Source organism: Chaetodon auriga, chromosome 18 (genome assembly GCF_051107435.1).
Source record: "Chaetodon auriga isolate fChaAug3 chromosome 18, fChaAug3.hap1, whole genome shotgun sequence".
NCBI classification, from domain to species: domain Eukaryota; kingdom Metazoa; phylum Chordata; class Actinopteri; order Chaetodontiformes; family Chaetodontidae; genus Chaetodon; species Chaetodon auriga.
Window position 1 is genome coordinate 7768472 of NC_135091.1, and position 19598 is coordinate 7788069.

The window sequence follows — 19598 nt, forward strand, 5'->3', positions numbered from 1 at the left end:
AGTACTCAGATCCTTAAGTCAAAGTTCTCCTACAATACTGTGAAAGTACTCCACAAGACAACAGTACTTAAATAAAAGTATGTTTTATCAGCAAAGGGTTATTGAAAGTATCAGAAGTAAAACTACTCATTCTGCGGTAAAAACTATTAGAAACTATTATATATGATGTTTTTGGATTAATATTACTGCTGCATTAATGTGTGTGTTATATTTTACTGCTGTAGATGTGTAAGGTTATGCTAAATTTTAACAAATTTTCTATACTGTTGGGTAGTTTAATCTACAGCAATGCATCATATTCTGTAAGATCATCATGTTTGTGGTGTTGCTGTCCTGTGAACCTTGCTGTAACTTGAGTCAGGTTTTTAGGCCTCCTTGTTCACAACATGCTTTCCAGTTCTGCTGCTAATTTTCTATTGAATGCAGATCAGGACTTTGTGATGGACACTCCAATATCTATGTTGTCCTTAAACCATTTGCACAACTTTCAAAGTATGCTTGTGGTCATTGTTCATTTGTAAGATACATTTGTGACCAAGCTTTAATTTTGTGGGTGACATGTTTAGATGTTGCTTTAATATATCCATATAATTTTCCTCCTTCATGATGCCATCTATTTTGTGAAGTGTATCAGTCCCTGCTGCAGCAAAGTAGCCCCACAACATGATGCTGCCACATGATGATGCTGTTACATTCTTGTTTCATTACACCAGAGGACATTTCTCCAAAAGTAATATCTTTTGCAGTTGCAAACCGTAGTCTGGTTTTTTCATGGAGGTTTTGGAGTAGTGGCTTCTTCCTCGCTGTGCAGCCTTTCAGATTATGTTGATATAGGACTCATTTTACTGTGGATATAGTGCCTAAATACATTTATTTCTAGGAGGCAAAACAACAACCCCGTGAGCGGTATGATGGGGGTATCGTCCCATGGTTTTGCACATTTTTTTTGAATGAATGAATGTAACCTTAGAATGAATGATGTACCCTTAGGTGTTCGGAAATTACTCCCATAAGGATGAACCAGACTTTTTTTTTCTGAGGTCTTGGTTGATTTCTTTTGATTTTCTCTTGAAGTCAAGCAAACAGACACTGAGTTTGAAGGTAGGCCTTAAAATACATTCACAGACACACCTCTACTTGACTCAAAAGGTGACATTTAGCCAATCGGAAACATCTAAAACTAGGTCAACTTAGTATGACCCAATGGAATTGTGATACAGTGAATTATAAGGGAAATAATTTGTAACTGTTGTAATCGGTGAACAATAATTGGAAAAGTTATTTGTGCCATGCACAAGAGATGTCCTAACCAACTAAACTCTAAAAAATGAGATTTATTGACGTAAGTGTATATTAATAGTAAATTAGTAGTATAGTAAATTTCCAACTTCAACTATAAATAGTTTATCTAATTTAAGAAGTAGAATGTTCCCAACCCACAAAGGAACACTTAATCCTCCCAGTTTATCAGAAAAATTGAAAATCACCAAATTTGAAGATACATGGTTTTTAATGGACAGGGAAGGTATGAAAAATTACAATCTGAAAAACAAGAAACTAAAGCTGTCAGACAAATGTGATGGATTAAGAAGTATAGTACATGCCCATGAGATGTATTGCAGCAGTAGTATAAAGTTGTATAAAATAGAAATACTTAAGTTAAGTACAAGTACATCAAATTTGTACTTAAGTAACGGTAAGTACAGTGTATGCATACATATGGTGTATGCAAATTTGGTTGAGCATAAACATACAGTTTGCAAGACTTTCCACTAGCATGACTAATATATATATAATATATAATAAGTGACCTCCTGATCTGATTGGATAAGCTAATTAGTCAATTCCACACATCCTGAGTTATCTAAAAAGTACAAAAAAAAAAAAAAAAAAAAAAAAAAAAGAAATCATGACTGTAAGTAAAATTAAATTTCATTTGGATGAGTTGCTCTTATTTATGTTAATTTGAATTTAATATATAGAAAAACATGAAAACAGGACATCAGACATTCACAGATTGCATTGGTGTATTTTATTGATGCTTTTCACTCTTTGCAGGAAGAGTTTCAGTAAAACTTTACATTTTCAATATTTGTACACAGTAAACCATCTATGAAAATGATACAACAGGGTTTTTTTTTTGTTAAACTCATTGTTATAAATATGGTTAAAGAGCTAATTGTCCATATTCTTTCCAAGCATGTGTTTTGAACAGATGGTAGTGTTTCATATGGACTTAGGACTCAGTCTCTGAGGGTTCCTCACTGTTGGAACAGAAGTGGAAGGTCAATCTCAAGCCTTCCTTCAGAAACTTTCATGTAGGTTTGAGTCTCATCTGAAGCTTTCTGCAGGAAAAGATGAACAGTCTTTCCTAACTGGTCCACTACATTAATGAACATGTCCATAACTTTCTCAAATAGATTGTTGAACTCCTCCATATTTAAGGCAGAGATCTTGTCAACAGCATTCTTTATGACTGTGATAAGGTTACGATAGAGGACGTTGAGGTTGACAAACACTTCATCTAAATAATCAGACTTGACAGAGTCAACAAACTCTTGAGATTTCTCAACAATAGCCTGAAGGGTCTCACCAATCTTTACTAACATTGTGTCAAGACTCTCCATATTTTTCACAAAGTCCACCACTTCATCAAAGATTTTCTTGAAAGCTGTTTTGACCTGATCCAAGATCTGGTTTCCAGTGATTGCATCACCAACTGGCATGCGTAATTTAATACTGCTGATCTTCTCAACAAAGAAGTTATAGTAGACCTCCATGTTCTCATAAATACTCTGAATGGTCATATCAAGCATAGCCGCAATGCTGCTGGTCAGCTTCTTTAGGACCTCAGGGAGAGTGGTCACCTCATCAGACCCAGGCAGTTTGAAGTGGGTCTCCCTCAAGACCTTGATGACAGCATCCAGGAAGACCTGGACAGTCTTCTGGTACTGAACAATGATGTTCCTGAAGAAGATTGACAGCTCGCTCATTTGAACGTCATAGTTGGTTGCAGCATCATAGGCCTCGTTGATGTGGTAAACCACAGAGTTCTTCAAGTCCTCCATGTTCTTTGTGATCTGGTAGTTGTCAGCAAACACTGTGAATGCATTGATGATAGAAGGCAGTCTTGTCTTGACTTCAGACAGCATTAATTTGGGTACTTCCATGTTGTAGATAATCTGTAGGTTCATCTTATCAACATCCTTAGAAGATGATCTGATGACCAACATGTCAACATCAACATCTGGGGCATACTGTTGAATAGAAGAAAATAAAATATTATTTTTGATATATTTAGATTTTAGTATTTAGTTTCCAAGTGCATCAAAAGGTCATTAATTATACTCACAGGATAACGACCATAGACTCTTGCACTCATCTGAGATGGGACTCTGCCATTAACCTGAAGGCCAAGAAAGCCAGTGGAGGGGGTAGATACTGAGGCACTGATAGCATCTCTGCGAGCAGCATAACGAATGTTTACATCAGTGAAAGTAGGACTGGTGATGTCCACATTCAGAGTATGGTGAGAAGGGCTGAAAGAGGAAGAAAGCATTTCAAATAAAATGAAAAAACCCCAATTAATTCTTGACATACTATTTAATAGGACGGAGCCTATTTTTTGGTCCAGTATTTACCTGTCAACAGCCTGGCGCTTTCTCCTAAAATGTTAAGAAAAGGAGTAAATTACTTTAAACACTGAATATCAGAAGACATTGCTTAATATGTATTGTAAAACAAACAGAATGTTACCTCAAGACTTGGGTAATGACATGATTGACATCCATGGTCAGGTCAGCGTGTGTCAGGGCAACCTTGCTAATCATGTTCAGAGCATCATTCTCAAAGTTTACATTTGTAGAAGCTATTGAAAGAAATATTTTTGCAAGAATTAGTGCTCAACAATCCTTTCAACATAGAACAGATAAAAATGTTCAAGGAACTCCATCAACTCACCATCCATCTCATAGTCCAAGAGCATAATGACAGAAGTGGCTGAGGACTTAAAGGTGACTTTGAAGACAGGAGCTCTGCCATCTACTTCAGTTGCCAGGTTTGTGATGTACAGAGGACTTACAAACTTGACATTGGTAGACATCTTCTGCTGAACAGCTGTGACTTCAGCAACAGTTTTCTCAAAGATGGTGAAATCACCCAGGCTGCTTGGCTGAGAAATATCAATCTCAATATCAGCAGTCAAGGATGAGGCTGGTGCAAGATCAATTGTTGCCTGAGCAACATGTTTCCCATTGGTGATGAAATTGAACATGTTTGCTTCATTGTTGCCAGTATACTTCAGCACTGCATATACACGGCTCAGGGAGGCTTCAACAGCAAGATTCTCATTTACATCCATGCCAATGACTTTGGTGGTGCCATAGTTAAGTTTGGCATCACCAATAACCTTGGAGGTGGAACGTAGGCCATCATTATTCAGATACAGATTAACCTCATTATCCAGGACTCCCAAAAACAGATAATCCTCAAGCACAGTGCCATCCATGTTCGCCTTCATTGATGTCTCCATGGAAACATACGCAAAGGTCCCATCCAGCTTCAGACTGTGGTCTGCCTGGGTCTTTCCAACAGCCTTGATCACAGGGATGTTGAAATCACCCTTCATACTCAAAGTGGACACAGCATTCGCTTTGGTTTTGGTGTCTGCAACCAGATTTTGGTTTACTTCCAGGTTGAGTATTGGCAGGGCAATCTTTGCAACAGTAGCCACAGAGACTGTAGTATCAAAAGTCTCAGTACTCACACTGATGGTGCTGTCATGAGTGCCTTCAATGTGACGATTTTCAAGGGACAGGGAATTGGCCAACTTGATTCCTCTCTTGGTGGTCAGACTGGTGGTTCCATCAAGTTTGGCTTTTAGAGCCTCAAACACAGAGGCTGTGGTAGCTCCAAGACGGAACACAAGATCATCCTCAGCATACAGTCCAGCATTGGTATTCAGATTAATGATGGCAGACTTGAAGGACAGTTCTGTGATCATGTTACCCATAGAGGGAATCTGGATCAGACCCATCATATCAACAAGGGGGGTAGACTTGCTTTTCTGGTAAACAATCTTTGCATCAATATCCACAGTCTGGTCAGTAGTAGTCAAAATATTCTTCAATCCAGTCTGCTCATACAAGTTTAGATCACTAATAGCTGGAGTATGAAAGTCAACATAAGGCAGGTCAATCTCAGGAATGCTGATGGGGGATGTCAGGAAGTCAAGATTGGCCTCACTTTCCATGGCAACAAAGATACCAGCCTCCCTCTCATTATTGTCCACAGTGAAGTTGTAGAACATTTTGTACTGATTAAGACGAGCCAAAGCTACAGTGTTTATCTGTTGGTTGTCAGGCCTGAAGATGACTGAGTGATCATTCTGTAGCTCTATCTTAGCAGTCAGAGTTTCAAAAATGTTGACTCTGGCATTTCCTTTGTTTTGGAATTCAAAGACAAATTCAAGGGGATGGGCTACAATATTAATTCCATTGGACAGGATTCCACTGACTGCACCATAAAATTCTGTATCATGATTTGCTTTCAGCTCAACCTTCATATCGTAAAGGCTGGCATGTCCAGATGCCACAAAAAGACTGTTCTTAATAAGTGGTGCCTCTGCCTCATTGCGGACGTTAAACTTGAAGTAGGTAAGGATGCCAGATTCAGCAGTAACTTGCTGTTTCATCTTTAAGACAGGAGAGTCTGTATCACCAGAGAAAGTCAGAGTGGCAATGCTGGGAGTGAGTGACAAATGCAAGTTGCTCTTGTGGTTGCCATCTTCATTATTAAACTTGCCATTGCCTGAATTGTCAACTGTTAGAGTGAGGGTGTAGCCATTTTGGCGGGCAATTGCTTTCTGGGTTACAGTGGCCTCATTTCTGACCTTGACAACTGGGAGGTCCAGTAAATGAGTGTAAGTTGTGTCGACAGAGGCAGACATCCCTCCTCCCATACCGATGAAGGCTGTATTCATAAAGTCAGCAGTGTATGGTGAAGTGGTAACCTTAATTGTAGTTTTAGCTTCGGCCTGGGCTGATGGGCCATAGAGTGTTACAGATGCCTGATGTTGAACTCCAAGAGCATAATGGTTCAAATTAAGAGTCTCTGAAAAGACAATGCGACTCATTTTTGGGATGGCAATACGAGCAGTGGAGTCAACTTTGTAATTAAGAATCTCAAAATTTGGAGATGTGGCCTCAGAAGTAAGGAATCCAGTGAATTTAGGTGTCATTTCAGTCTCAGTAGAGTTCTGGAACTCAGCAGAAGTCTTGACAGTGAAGATAGGAGTCTGGAATTTGATCTCACCAGAGAGTTTTCCAAAGCATGGGAGCATGATCTCACTCGGAATGGTTGGAAGCTTTATCTCAGGAACCTGAAGAGACTTAACAAGCTTTTCTACAGGAACTTGTGGGATGGTTGGGAATGAGATCTCAGGAAGAGTGATTTCTGGCAAAGTTATGGCAGGCATCGAAGGAAGGTAGTTCATTGTCAGGTCTCCAAAGATAGCATCCACATCAAGCATTTTGATCTCAAAGTTTACAATGAAATCAATAAGTTCAAGGATTCTCTGCTTGATGTCATCAAATGAAACTGTGGTGGCTTTCACAGTGTGGAAGCCCAGGATAGTGAATTCAGGGATGTCCAGCTGTGTTGGGATTTCAAACTGTCCAAGCTTATCCACGTGGAACGTCGTTGAAGGCACAACAAGATCAGTGAAAGGAATGGTGAAGGATGGCGTGTTCCACTCAGCTTTCTTAAGTTCAGTAATGAGCCCATCAATGATTTGCTGAATCTCGCTGATAATTTTTTGCTCAGGCACCATGTATGTAATCACCTCAACCATATCGGTGAACAAAGAAGTGGTGATGCTCATGACCTTCTTGTAGTATTTCCTCACACACTCCATCACATCTTTGACATCAAGATTTGTAATTTCCTGTTGTATAAATTCAGCAAATTCCCTAAGGTTATCAAAGACAAGCTGGTCAATGATATCCTTTACAGATTTAATCATTTCTGCAACTTTGATTTCTCTCAGGCGTTCCATAAAGCCTCTAACAGAAGTTAAGACAAGGTTGACAAAATCTCTTATTGCCTCAAGCCTCTGGGGAATTTCAAGATTCCTAATCATCCGATTGAACTCCGCAATAAGTTGATTGGCAGATGCTACAAAGTCATTGTACTCCAATTCCTTCAGCTCAGTCACAATAAATTCAATAAGCCTATTCAGGTCTTCAATTATATCCTTGATCTCAGTTGTTTTCAGGTACTTGATAGCATACTGGAAGGCTTCAGTGAATATGGTGGGAAAGTCAGCATCCTTCACCCTCTTGGTTACAGCCCGAATGCTTTCCTCAATTCTGAACTGCTTGATGAGCTCCACAGCCTTTTCCAAGATAGCTTGAACATTTTTGTCAACCTCAAACTTGACAATCAACTCTCTCATCTTGGCATAGAATGTGTTGATCTTACCGAGGATGTCAAAGTCCTGAATAATTTCCATAATATAATCTGTTATGTCGTTGAAGATCTTTGTTGGAATCCGTCTGACTAATTTATCAATGTCAGCTTTAAAGTTGATAGATGAAATGATCCTCTTCAACTCAGCAGCAAATTTCTGTATGTCCAATGACTCAATTATTAGTTTTATGTCACGCATGATTGTCTGCAGAGTAAATTTGATGTCATATTTCATATCAATATCATGCAGGAATGCAATGCTGCTACCTTTCAGTTTTTCTAGGTCAATCTGTTTGACCATCTCTCTTATGGTATCAATCACATACACAACCATGGCCTTGATGTCGTACTCCTCATTAATGGCATTCAGCTGTTGCTGGATTTTCTGAATGAGGGTTTCTGGCAGAGTGCCTCTAACAATAATCTCCTTCATCATACCAGCAAAGTTTTGAATGTAGACGGTGAGATCGATCAGCAGTTTCTCAACAGTAACTTTCAAGTTTTGCAAAGAGGCTTCCACATCGTCCATGGAGATGACATATTCTTGGGTAAGGTCACTGAAATACGTCTGCAGCTGTATTAGGTAGCCTTCTACATTAAGTTTAGAAACAATGTCACTTACATGCTGAGGAAGAGCCTCGAGTTTACTCCTTATTTCCTCATTGCTGATGTAGTCTTGCAGTGCCTCTGCAACATGCACAAAAAAGCTCTTGATGCTTTCTAAGAGGACAGGCAGATTTTCAGTTAGAGGAAAATGAATTATATGACTGTCCATGTTCTTGTCATATTTGACAAAGCCAGACATGGCGAATTGCTGGTTTTCTGTGGAGTCTGTATTGAGGATGTTTGTCAAGATGGTGCTGTCAACCTCAATGCCAGTTTTCTCAGGAGTGTTGTAGACACTCACGTCCTGAACAAAGGCATGCTCGTTCACATTAGACTTCATTCTAAAACTGGTCTTCTGCTCTTGGAGTGACAAAACATTATCCATGTTGTTCTCAAATGTGGTCTCAAGGGAAAACCCATTATCTAGCTGCTGGGTTACTGATGCTCTGCATTCATGTGAGCTTGCAAAAACCAGGGGTTGTGCTCTGAGGAGGAACTTGCCATAGAGCAGGGCACTGTGCTTGCCATACATTGTCATGTCTCCATTAGCATTGAAAATGGCATCAAGGTTGAAATCAAAAGGAACAATACTGCAACGGATGCTGTGGTCATAGTGCAGAGGCTGAGAGTTGAAGCGAGCATCATTGGTGATCCTGGCAGCTAGACCGATGACCTCAAGCTCAGTGTTGTGGCTCATGTGAGTTCCAAAGACTTTTCCAGTGGTGCTGCACTTTGCATTTGCAGTCATATCAGCATAAGTAACCTCATAGGTGTGCTTGATCTCTTCTTCACCATAGATGGCTTTCAGGCTTCCAGTCAGGTCCATCTTGTACAGCTCTGCCTGCAGCTGGGCATCATTAACGAAGTTGGCCGCCAGAAGTTTCAGTTTGTTATTAACATTTACAGAAGCTGTGTAGGGTTTCAGGTCGATGGTGATATCATGAGTGTAAGAGGCATACTCACTTGCAGTGGCTTGAGCCTTCGAGTTGAAGTCGAGGCTAGAGAGAGTAATGGTCAGAGTGTTGACGTTATCAACCTTCATGTCACTCATTGCAGCCTTGTTGGTAATGGATAGAGTAGCCCTTGAAGCATCAAGCCCGGCATTGAAAGTGTTTTCCAGGGCCAGGGGGCTCTGGAGGGTGTTTGTCCCTTGTGTGATCAAACCGTCCTTATTCATTTTCAGAGTAGCCTTGTGAGTAGCCTCACTGTCAAGGAGCCTCACAGTGGCATCGCTGCTTACAGCCAGACCACTGACATCAAGAGAGGCAGTCAGCAGAGAGTAAACACGGTTTTCAGAATGGTCTGCATTTGTCTCCATTCTCATGATGACTTCACCGGCACCAGCAGAGGCTTCGGCCTGGTTGCGGATCTTAATACCAAGAGCAAGGGCATTTGCATCACATTTCATTGACAGCTTGTTGTCTTTGATGGAAAACTCTGCAACATGAGTCAAGGTATCTTCAAAGACATTGGTGTTAGACACAACTGAAAATTCACCATTGGCAAGGGTTGCTGCAATTGTGTTCTTGGCTTGAAGAATGGTGGAGTCAAATTGAACAGTAGAATCAATCTTTGCCTCTGGCCTGAATGGGACGACGGTGAATGACTGGGTCGAAATGGTCTTGCCATACATAGGTCCAGCCTTGAACATTCCATCAAAGTTGCTGTCAGCAGAGATTTCTTCCATGTTGATTCCAACCATACCAGTATGCTCTAGTGCGATATTGATACCAAGTGGGCTTGTGGCTTCAATCTTGCTGCTTGATCTCACATTGATTTTGTCTGTGATTGTTGCATCCTCAACAATACTCATACTGGCTTCAATGAATTTATGGGCCAAAGAACTTTTTAAATGGGCCTTGATGTGATCAGTGATGCTCAACATTCCAGAACCTAAAAAAAAAACAAAAGAAACAAGGATGGTTGATAAATGATAATTGCATAGATATTATGATGACTTTTTATAAGTAGCAATAATATATAAAATCTATTATTTAAGAGTAGTTTCTTCAGAGAACACTTTTAACACTGTAACTGTTAGTTTCAGTCAGAAACTGTAACTGAAAACTGTTCTTCCAAGAGTAAACAACAAATCATTGTCACTGAGTTAAGGGTAACAATGGGGCAATTTTCAAATTCAGGAATGATATCTACTATGACGTACCTTCAATCTTTATTGAGAGGATGTCAAGTGGAGAGGTTCCTTTCACATCAAACTTAGCTGAATAGCTTGGTGTCTCCACAACATCTTTGCCGGCAGCCATTGAGGCCTCCATGTCATATAAGTTGCTCCTCATTAGAGTTGAAACTTCAGCTTTGCCAAAAAGAGGGATAGACAGAGTAAGGCTCTCAGGTACAACCAGCTCTGGGATGGGAATCTCCATTGAGACAATTTCCAGTCCAAATGCGGGTAAAAACACATGAGGTGTGGTCAAAGCTGGTGGGAAGTTAAGCTCTTCTGTTGACTTTCCTCCAAGAGGGAGAGGAATAGCAATGGTGAAGCGTTCATCATTGAAGTGGTAGACAGCCTTTGCATTACTGTTGACAAGACAGAAGTCAAATGTATAAATATTTTGGAAAGCTATTCACATAATTTTAACATTTATGATCGAGTCATTCACACTTACGTATTCAGGAACAGTGTCTCCGGCAGTGAAATTTGAGGCATATCAGGCACTCTGAAGTTCTGAATGTAAGGTATATCAGCACCATACTTTTCCATGTAGTTGTTTGCTGCCTAAGAAAAAAAGACAGTGTTTTTTGCATGTTTCACATTTTCCCAAAGAAAATTTTAAAAATTGCTGAATCCAAGATTCATACCTCCACAAACTTCTTGAAGATGTGACGAACCTTCACATCAGTCTGTCCCATCTGCACGTCAAGAAGTTGATTGCCATACTTCTCAACCATATCAGAATATGGCGAGTTCATGGTATCAGTGTTCACATCAGAGTTGAACTCAACCTCAATCTTGCTGGCATCTGTAACAAGACGGTACAATAAACTGAATTTTGAAGCATGAGGAAATATTCCTCTGAACACCAGGTTAAGAGTAGAGCCAGGAGTAAACTTACAATAAACAATATCAGCTATTAAATGAACTATTTCTCTCAGAAAAATGGCCAGGTATATATTCAGTCTAAGATAGAAGCCATTATTAAATTAATTGTTATGTAATATTCTGGAAAAAGGGTAAGCAAAAAAGTTTATTACCATATTTCATTACGATTTTCTGCTCAGAGGTGGCAGCCATGAACTTGATGTCACTTTTCAGCTCCAGTTCCAATTCTTCATCACGCTTCAGGTTAGCTGTGACAGTGGCATCAGTATTGATTGAGGGGACAAGAAGTTGGACTTGTACCATACCTTCCTTCATGGCCTTCAGACTGAGGAGTATAACAGAAAGTTAGCATATTCTCAATTACAAGGTTGACATTATGAGAAATCATTGTGGATTTCTTACTTGGCACGGCCAACAAGGGAAAGCTGAGGGATGTTCTTGTTTATAAAGTCAAGAGAGATGGAGTGAGTTCCTCTGCCCTTGGTGTTTCCGTCAACAACACCCAGCCTGAGTCCAGCCTCCACATCGTAGTCAGGGATCTGGATGTCAGCTGTGATGACATTCTTCCTCCTGTTATATTTCATGATTGCTCTGGCTTCAGTTGGCTCCACACCTGTTGTTGGCCAATCGATCAGTTAATATTACATAACTCCACTAAGCTTCAGATCTTTTCTGAAATTAGTTAGTGATAAGTCATTAGTCAATTACCTTCAGCCCTCAAAATAAACTTCACAGAGTCAACCTTCTGTCGGCCCTCTTCTCCCTCCCTGAGGAGCTCATAGGCAATTGTGGCTGTATACTCAGTGACTTCACCAGTAGGATGGAGCTCCACAGCAAATCTATATAGATAAATCAATTAATTAGCCAATAGGTAATTTATGTTAAAAAGAATTTTTTTTTAACTTGTGGCTTATTGAGTTTTGCTCACTTGCTGTCTCCATTCAAGGGAAAGTATGGGGCTGTCTCTTGAGAGAAAGCGTCAGTGTATTGCAGGACAGTGCAGTATTTCATTCCAGCGAAGACGGGGGTGCACTCACTAACGTCAACCTTGTCCATCACCATAGGAGGAATTCTCTTCACCTCTGATCCAGTCACTGCCACCAAGGTGTTTCTAAATTTTAAATGTAACAACATGAAAATTAGATCATAAAAATGTTTAAATTGTTGCATTCACAGACATAAGATCCCCTAAATAGTTTTATCTGGGTCATGATTACACAGAGAAACACTTGCACTTAAAACTATAGACATATCTCTTTTAAGCTTTCCCTTGTGAAATAACATTATCCCCTTTGTATTTTATGCAAGTTAGCTAGCTTAACAGCTTCACTACAAGAGTTACAAAGCAGCTTTGAATGTTTCTTTCTCCATTACTAGGGATTGTGTCACTGGCTGCATTTACGTTGGAGAAAAAAAATTGTTCTACTCAGACTTACGTCATTGTGAGGAGCTTTGTAGGACTAATTGGAGCAGGCATAGTCAATTTGATATTGTCTTGTCCCATGGAGATCTTGGCACTGAGCCCACTTTCATGGAAAATGTTGGTGTGTGTCTCTAATCGAGAGTCCACATATTCAGGGATGTGGGAGCCAATCTGAGTGACAAACTCAATACCAGCAGAGGGCATGAAGGTAACTTCGCTCTGTGGAAACAAAGTAGGCTTAAGTTGATTCTGTGTAATAGAAAAGCTTACAGTTAGTTGGCTGTAAAACACATTAATGGAAAGATTTTTAAAGATAAGATACCATGTCACGGGCAATCTTAAGTCCACCCTTGATGCCAGGAGTGAAAGTACCAGACAGTGCAATCCTCAGAGGCACACCAGTGACAGTAGGCAGGAAAAATTCATTGTCCATGAAGATGTAGTGGGCAAAGATTGTGTTGTCAGCCTTGGTCATCAGTGCCTTCATTAGCTGTGGCAAATAAAAATACACACAGGAATTTAGGAATTTCTAAATTAATGCTTTGTTTCATCATCAGCTTTTCTCTTTAAGAACAACAACTAATGACATCCTTACATCAGTCGGGAACATCTTGAACATGCTGTCAATCATCATGGCGGCAGAGTAGGCCATCTCCTCCATTTCATTGGTCCTCAGATACCCCAGCTCATTTCCCAAAAGTCTCAGATAAACCATTGCCTCTGGAGACTGTGCCGTCTTCAGTTCCCTCACCAGTTTGTTGAGGTTGCGTCCAATGTCCCTCATCAGGTTCTGGGAGGCCTAAACATAGATACGCATGCTGTATTACATTTCTCTTATGGAAAATTTGACCTTTCATTGATCACAATGTTTTTTTTGTCCGTTTAATGTGTATAAAACAGATTCGTCTGCGCACCTGTCTCTTCATCATATCCTTCTTCAGAGCAGGCAGCATGTTCTGGAGGATCTCACTGACTCTGAGTGGCATGTTGTCAGAGACAAAGTACATTGTCTTCAGGGCAGTGTCGGGAAAGAATCCATTCTTTCCAAAAAGGGCATCAACAGTTGGCTCAAATCCTTTGCCCTCCATACCAATCTGTAATGGTGACAGAATTTTCATAGTTTCAATTTAGCTTACTGAAAAATCATCTCAAAGCACTGTTTGGATTAAAACAGCTGAAAATGTTTACCTCCATCATATCAATATCATAGCCAAATGCCTTCAGAGTCATTTCAAGCATGACCTCCTTGGGCAGGTAGCTGGTACCCTCAAAGATCATGTTGCCCTCCACAGATCCAAACTTGTAGTTGCGAGAGAACTTGGTTGGGTCCATAATTGTCCCGATCTCATTACCCTGTAGGGCATCACCAATCTTCTGTCTCAGGCTGTAGAAAAAAATGAATATTAGTGTTAAACAGCTGATTGTGATAAAATCAGGACACCTACTCACCATGTTTAAAACAACAAATTTTAAGAATATAACACTACAACTGTTTTGACTTACTCTTGGGTCTCTGGCTCAGTTGAGGACAAAATGTTGGTAATGTGGGAGATCACAAAGCTCTTGACTTGTTTGTCCTGCTCATTGATCAATACATCAGTCAGCTGGTTAATTTCAGTGGGCTGGGGGTCCTTCATAAGTACCAGATATGCAGCAATACGCTTTTGCATGGGGTTGGCACTGTCCAAAAGCACCTGCATGAGAATCTCTCTGCCCTATGACCAAACAAGATAAATAAAATGAGCATACAGTAGATTTATTCCAATAATGTTAGAAACCTTTGAAAAATTTGACTTGCCTCTTCCGGGACAGCAGTCAACCTGTACACTTGAATGGCAGCCTGTTGCACAGCAGGGGAAGCTGCAGGTTGGTTCACACACTGGATCACTGCAGCTCTGAGTGCAGGACTAGCAGTTATCACAGCTGGAGCCATGTTTCCAATAACCTATGAAATCAAAACAAATTAGTCATTTTCTTCATTGGACAGTTCAGACAGGCTTTAGGAGTACAAATGTACACACCTCCACAACATCTGACCATAACAAGGACCACAATGTGCTGTGGCTTTTTTGTATTATCCTTGATGCTGCAACCATGTAATTGTCCTCTTGAAATGTAAAAAAAAAAAAAGTCAAAAAAGGTTTTTTTTTGCCTATGTACAGCAGAATCCACAATTTATGTGAATATTTGAAAAAGAAATTAAATTCTTTTTAACGCCAAAGTGATTGACTCTGCTGTGCCATTGTTGTGTGACTTCATATGTACATCGCTTTGGATAAAAGCATCTGCCAAATGACTAGTATTTAGTGCTGACAAATCCAAGGCCAGTTTGCTTTAGCATTCTGCATTAACAGTGTCCCAGGAATTGAAGTCTCCATTATTCTAACATTCCATAGCACACCCAAGCAGTTTAACAGAATATATATCCTATTGGAACAAAGAGAACTGTAATTTTAATTGTATCCTTTACAAATAGTAAAGTAGGTGCCTATACTCCTCCTTTATTAATCCTGCCATTCATTTTCAGTTTGAGCTATTGGTGAGACACCTACCCTTAGTGTCATGAAAGTGTTGTCTTTGTCACCAGAGCAGTCACCCAACTGGGAAGCCATGAACTCAGCAACAGAGTGAATCTCAGGCATCATTTTTCCTTCAGCTTTGTAAAACCTGTTTGAAGAAAAAAGATATATAGAATTCAAGGCATGTGTATCTTATTTTCCACAAAGATGGAAAATGTCTGCAGAAATATACAGATATTTAACCTGGAATCAAGTGTGGTTAACTTCACTCACCTCTTAACAACGTTGCTCAGGGCATACATGATGGGCTTGCTGGGCTTGTATTTGGCCATCTCAAGCATGTCATTGATCAGGAGGGCAGAGGGATTGGACATGAGTCCCATTGCAAAAACAGTGGCATCAACTTCGAGTGAAGAGCTGTCAAAAGTCCTGAGGATCTGCATGATGGCACTACTGCACTCAGGGGTTCCACACTGGGCCAGAACCTGGTAGGTCAGGACACGAGACACAGCAAGAGCCTCAGGAATGGCGGGACTCAGGGTCTCAGTCTTCATTCCACGGACCATGGTGACAAGCTTGTGGAAGAGGTAGGCCCTCCTCTCACCCTCGGTCTCGGGCAGAGTGGCCAATTCTCTCAGGAGGTTCAGACATGCAACTTTATCCTGGACAACACTCTTGTCCTCAACAGCGTCCATGTGAAGACCCTTGATATTGTCATCTACGATACAGAAGCAACATTAATTTAATGAGCTGATGTTACCCTTAGTTACCAATCAAGTATGAATCAAAACAGTATAAGTCAAAAATGGCCTTACTGTGGTCAAAGACTCTGTCATTGTGAGGAGAAACCTGAACCAGAGTCAGTTCTTGCTTTCCAACATTGGTAACTCCATATTCTCCCCTGTAAGAAGAAACACATGGTTCAAAATACTGTAGATCTCTTGCACAAGACATATCAGTACGTACACTTATGTAACAGAGCATTTGATGGAGTGTAGTGGAAGGTTGGGCTTACTTGTGAGAGAAGGGAATGAGGATGTGGTTCTCAGTGCAGGACCCAGAGGTCATGTGTTTCTTCTCATTGTCGAATTTGTAGTTGCAGGTCTGTGAGCTTCTGACCAGCTGGGCAAGAGGGTAGTGCTGAAGATAGACAAATAATCATATTAATGTGGTGGAGTTGTTGAAATGATCGAGCTAAAGAGTTTGTTCTGCACCTCCCAGATGCCACTTATCAATGAAATATGGTTTGTGGTGCAGTTAAATCTTTTTTTTCATTTTCATTTCATGACAATTGAGCTTCTTTTGCAATTACAGCTCAACTATGTTTTTATAATTAACAAAATCACTGTCTCTGCTTTCACAAACACAACATTTGTGTACACCAGAGAATTTTTTGACCTGATAACTATCTGAGACTGGATGTGTCGGACAGTAAATGTCATAAATGTAAAAGCTGTTATGGGATATTTTTTTATTCAACTCTTGTTCATGTTGCTACCACAGACGATGAGGTTTAGATATCCTACCATGCCAGAGATAAGTGCCAGGGGGCTGGTGTGATCTCTCATGGGGACAAATTTGTCACATCTTGACAGATCCCTGTTGAGGCTGATGTCAGTTGCGATGTCCTCTCTTGCGTTGACAGTGTAATAGGTCTTGCACTTGCCATGGATAGTGGGCTGAAACAGATGATTTGAGAAAAAATGTATATTTAAAATGCAAGCCGTACCTATCAGCATGGTTTACTTTGAAGGAGGTACTGAAATATGCAGAGTTCTCATTTTCTTTGTTAATCAGTGTACCATGTTCTTGTTCTTCTCTTCTTCCAGCAGAGGAACAGCCAGGGCAGAGATGATACCCCTCTTGAAGTTCAAGGTGGTTGTTGTCTCACCGTCCTCAGGGTACAGTTTCATATCATACACGCCATCAACCACAACTTTCAGAGGATATCTAAGAGAAAACATATGATATTTAAAATGAGCTATCTGTGCAAATGTTAAAAATTCCATACAGATGACTTTCGTTGACCAATGTACCTCTCCATCTCAGCAGCAAAGGCATCAGAGCTGGGTGCTGGACCAAACACAGGGTTGCCCTCTGCGTCCATGTCTACCACCTCACTCAGGCTACAGCCAGTGGTGCGGACGATGAAACTGCAAGTCTGAGGCACTTCAAGTTCAACCTGTGAGAGAAGGTACATTTTTAAAATTTCTTTCTCTGAAAAGCATAGGAAAATAAAAATCAGATGACTAAAGATGATTGTGAAAGGTCTTTCTCATACCGTGCAAGAGGCCTTGGGTCCGTTCTTGAGCTGCGAGGCTCCATTGATGGCATTCAAAGATTCAGCTTCATATCGGTATTCATACTTGTGGAGGGTCTTGTACCTTTTGGCCACTAGAAGAGAAAATCAATGTTCAGAAGTGATTTTGTTTATAAAAGCAGTTTATTGTTTCCTGTAAGATTATTACTTATTAGCATGAGCACGATCACAGCAAGTCGTCTAGTGTAACTTACGCAGACAGGTTGGCTGATCATCATCTTGGGCAACTGTCAAGAAAAAACGTCAGAAAATTAATTTTCCAGTCATTCTCATGCAGCTGAAAAGAATCAGGTTGACTCTTAAATAAGATAGAGTATAACATAATGACACTAATGCATAGGTTGTAGATCATGATTATTATTGTAGTATGTCTCCACACAGAGGTGGGTAACATTTCACATTTATGACAAATTCAGCAAAAGAGTGAGTGATTATATGCAAAATTGAAAAAAATAAACTCTAAAAAAACCTTTTAGACTGTTAAACTATGTAAAATGTTCAAAGAAAAGTTTTTGAAGAGCTACTCACAAGCCAAGGCAGATGTGCTGAGGAGCAGGAACAGGCAGAGCTTTGAGTCCCCCATGATGGGTTCGTTGAAGCTCTCTCCTTCAGAATTGGCGAGTACTCAGTCGAGACTGATTTCTCAGCCTCAGCTTGGGACTTTTATACCCTCAGCCGGGGTCTGTCAGAGCACTGGGAGGCACAGACAGTGCTGTGAATGCTCAAAGTCCACCCCACCCTCCTGTGTGGAGGGACAAAGGCAAAAGGTTTAAAAGGACCCTCATGGCTCACAGGTTTACAAAACTGATCAGTTCTGATAAATCTTTAAAATGTATTATTTTTCCCTGCATTAAAGATGCATTTTATGGATATCTAAATGCACACATGACTTGGGATAAGATGGTTTGGTTGTTTAAAGCACATTAAGTAGTTCTTATCAGATACTGGTGGTTTTATAATACTTAACTACTATAAATGAGATATCCATAATGAGCAGCTGTGTGCTCACAGTCATTTTATAGTTTTTAGTCATATCTAGGCTCATTAAAGATGTAACACTCGCAACACTCGTTTATATTCCCTGCGTTATTCAGACTTGTGAAGACTTGTATGATACACGGTTAAATTTAAGTCAGGTTTGTTTTGACTTTAAATCTAGAATATTTCACAGCTCACTGGATCCATTGTTGGGATCGGTGGGATGTCATATGGAACGAATTTAGGTCCCAAGGTTTTAAGGGTCCATAATCAGGTAGAAGTTCATATTCTTGAACTCTTGTAAAAAAAAAAAAAAAAAAAAGCAAAGCCAGTCAATGAATTTCACAAACAACTCCGGCGTGAATTGGGTCACTCATAGATACTCATTAGTGATGACTGAGTGATCAAGGCGTGCTCCAAACAAAGTCCCTCTGGATGAAAAGGTGATAAACTTACACAAAGTCCCTCAAGAGGAGAAGATGATAAACTTATCAGCCACAAAGCAGCATTATGTAAATGTTGGATTTGTCTTTTAGTGTTCGGTTTCAACATTTCATTTACTGGTTTATTTAACAGGGACAGTGCACATTAAACACTGCTGTAAACGTCAGAGTCAGACAAAAGGCTATTTTTTATCTGGAGTTACAGTTGTGGTCATTTTTATGCTAATTTACTGATATCTTTGCGTACTATACTTAAATAGGAATCAGGCTAATCATTACAGTTAAAATAATTGTAGTTATAATACTTACAGTGTAGTATCTTGTAAAAGACTTAGATGCTTGTTGTTCTGCTTCCACTGCCACAAGCCAAAATGAAAACCGTAAAAAAAAAACATTTGACAAACTTCGATATGGGTTAATGAACTTTGATCAACAAAGATTCAAAGGTTGATGCAGAGTTTGATTTGCAGTTTAAATTGGGACTGCACTCCAGTTGCAGAAGATGCAGCACATGGTTTAACACTTGCAATGAATAACCTTGGACTGGCTGCAGTCTTCTCTTTTATTAGACTTTATTCCAAGTATTTTTCATCACTATGCAAAGTCTGAGAGAACATGCAGTTTAAAGAATCTTTTTTTTTTTTTTGTTCTTTTGTACATTGATCACATAACTGCATATGAGTGTTGTGTAATAGCCTTTTGCAATATATCCCCATCAGCACCTTTTAAAAGTTTGTCAGATACTGACCGTGTTTGCACTGACAGACATGTACACAGATAG

General features: G+C 39.9%; 1 protein-coding gene across 1 annotated transcript; it reads right to left on the reverse strand.

The window, feature by feature from the left end:
- Positions 1–2261: 2261 nt before the first annotated feature.
- Positions 2262–17979, reverse strand: apobb.1 (apolipoprotein Bb, tandem duplicate 1). The gene is made up of 29 exons (XM_076756643.1): positions 17925–17979; positions 17591–17623; positions 17358–17470; positions 17113–17258; positions 16879–17026; positions 16603–16755; positions 16092–16216; positions 15892–15977; positions 15350–15794; positions 15110–15224; positions 14356–14502; positions 14061–14272; positions 13746–13941; positions 13472–13651; positions 13153–13356; positions 12880–13047; positions 12571–12776; positions 12063–12245; positions 11843–11973; positions 11537–11747; positions 11287–11459; positions 10894–11054; positions 10701–10810; positions 10238–10611; positions 3961–9966; positions 3757–3868; positions 3642–3665; positions 3353–3539; positions 2262–3257 (listed from the first exon to the last, which is right to left on the reverse strand). Exons 1-29 carry the CDS (start codon positions 17977–17979, stop codon positions 2262–2264), a joined length of 11400 nt encoding a protein of 3799 aa, XP_076612758.1.
- Positions 17980–19598: the final 1619 nt, after the last annotated feature.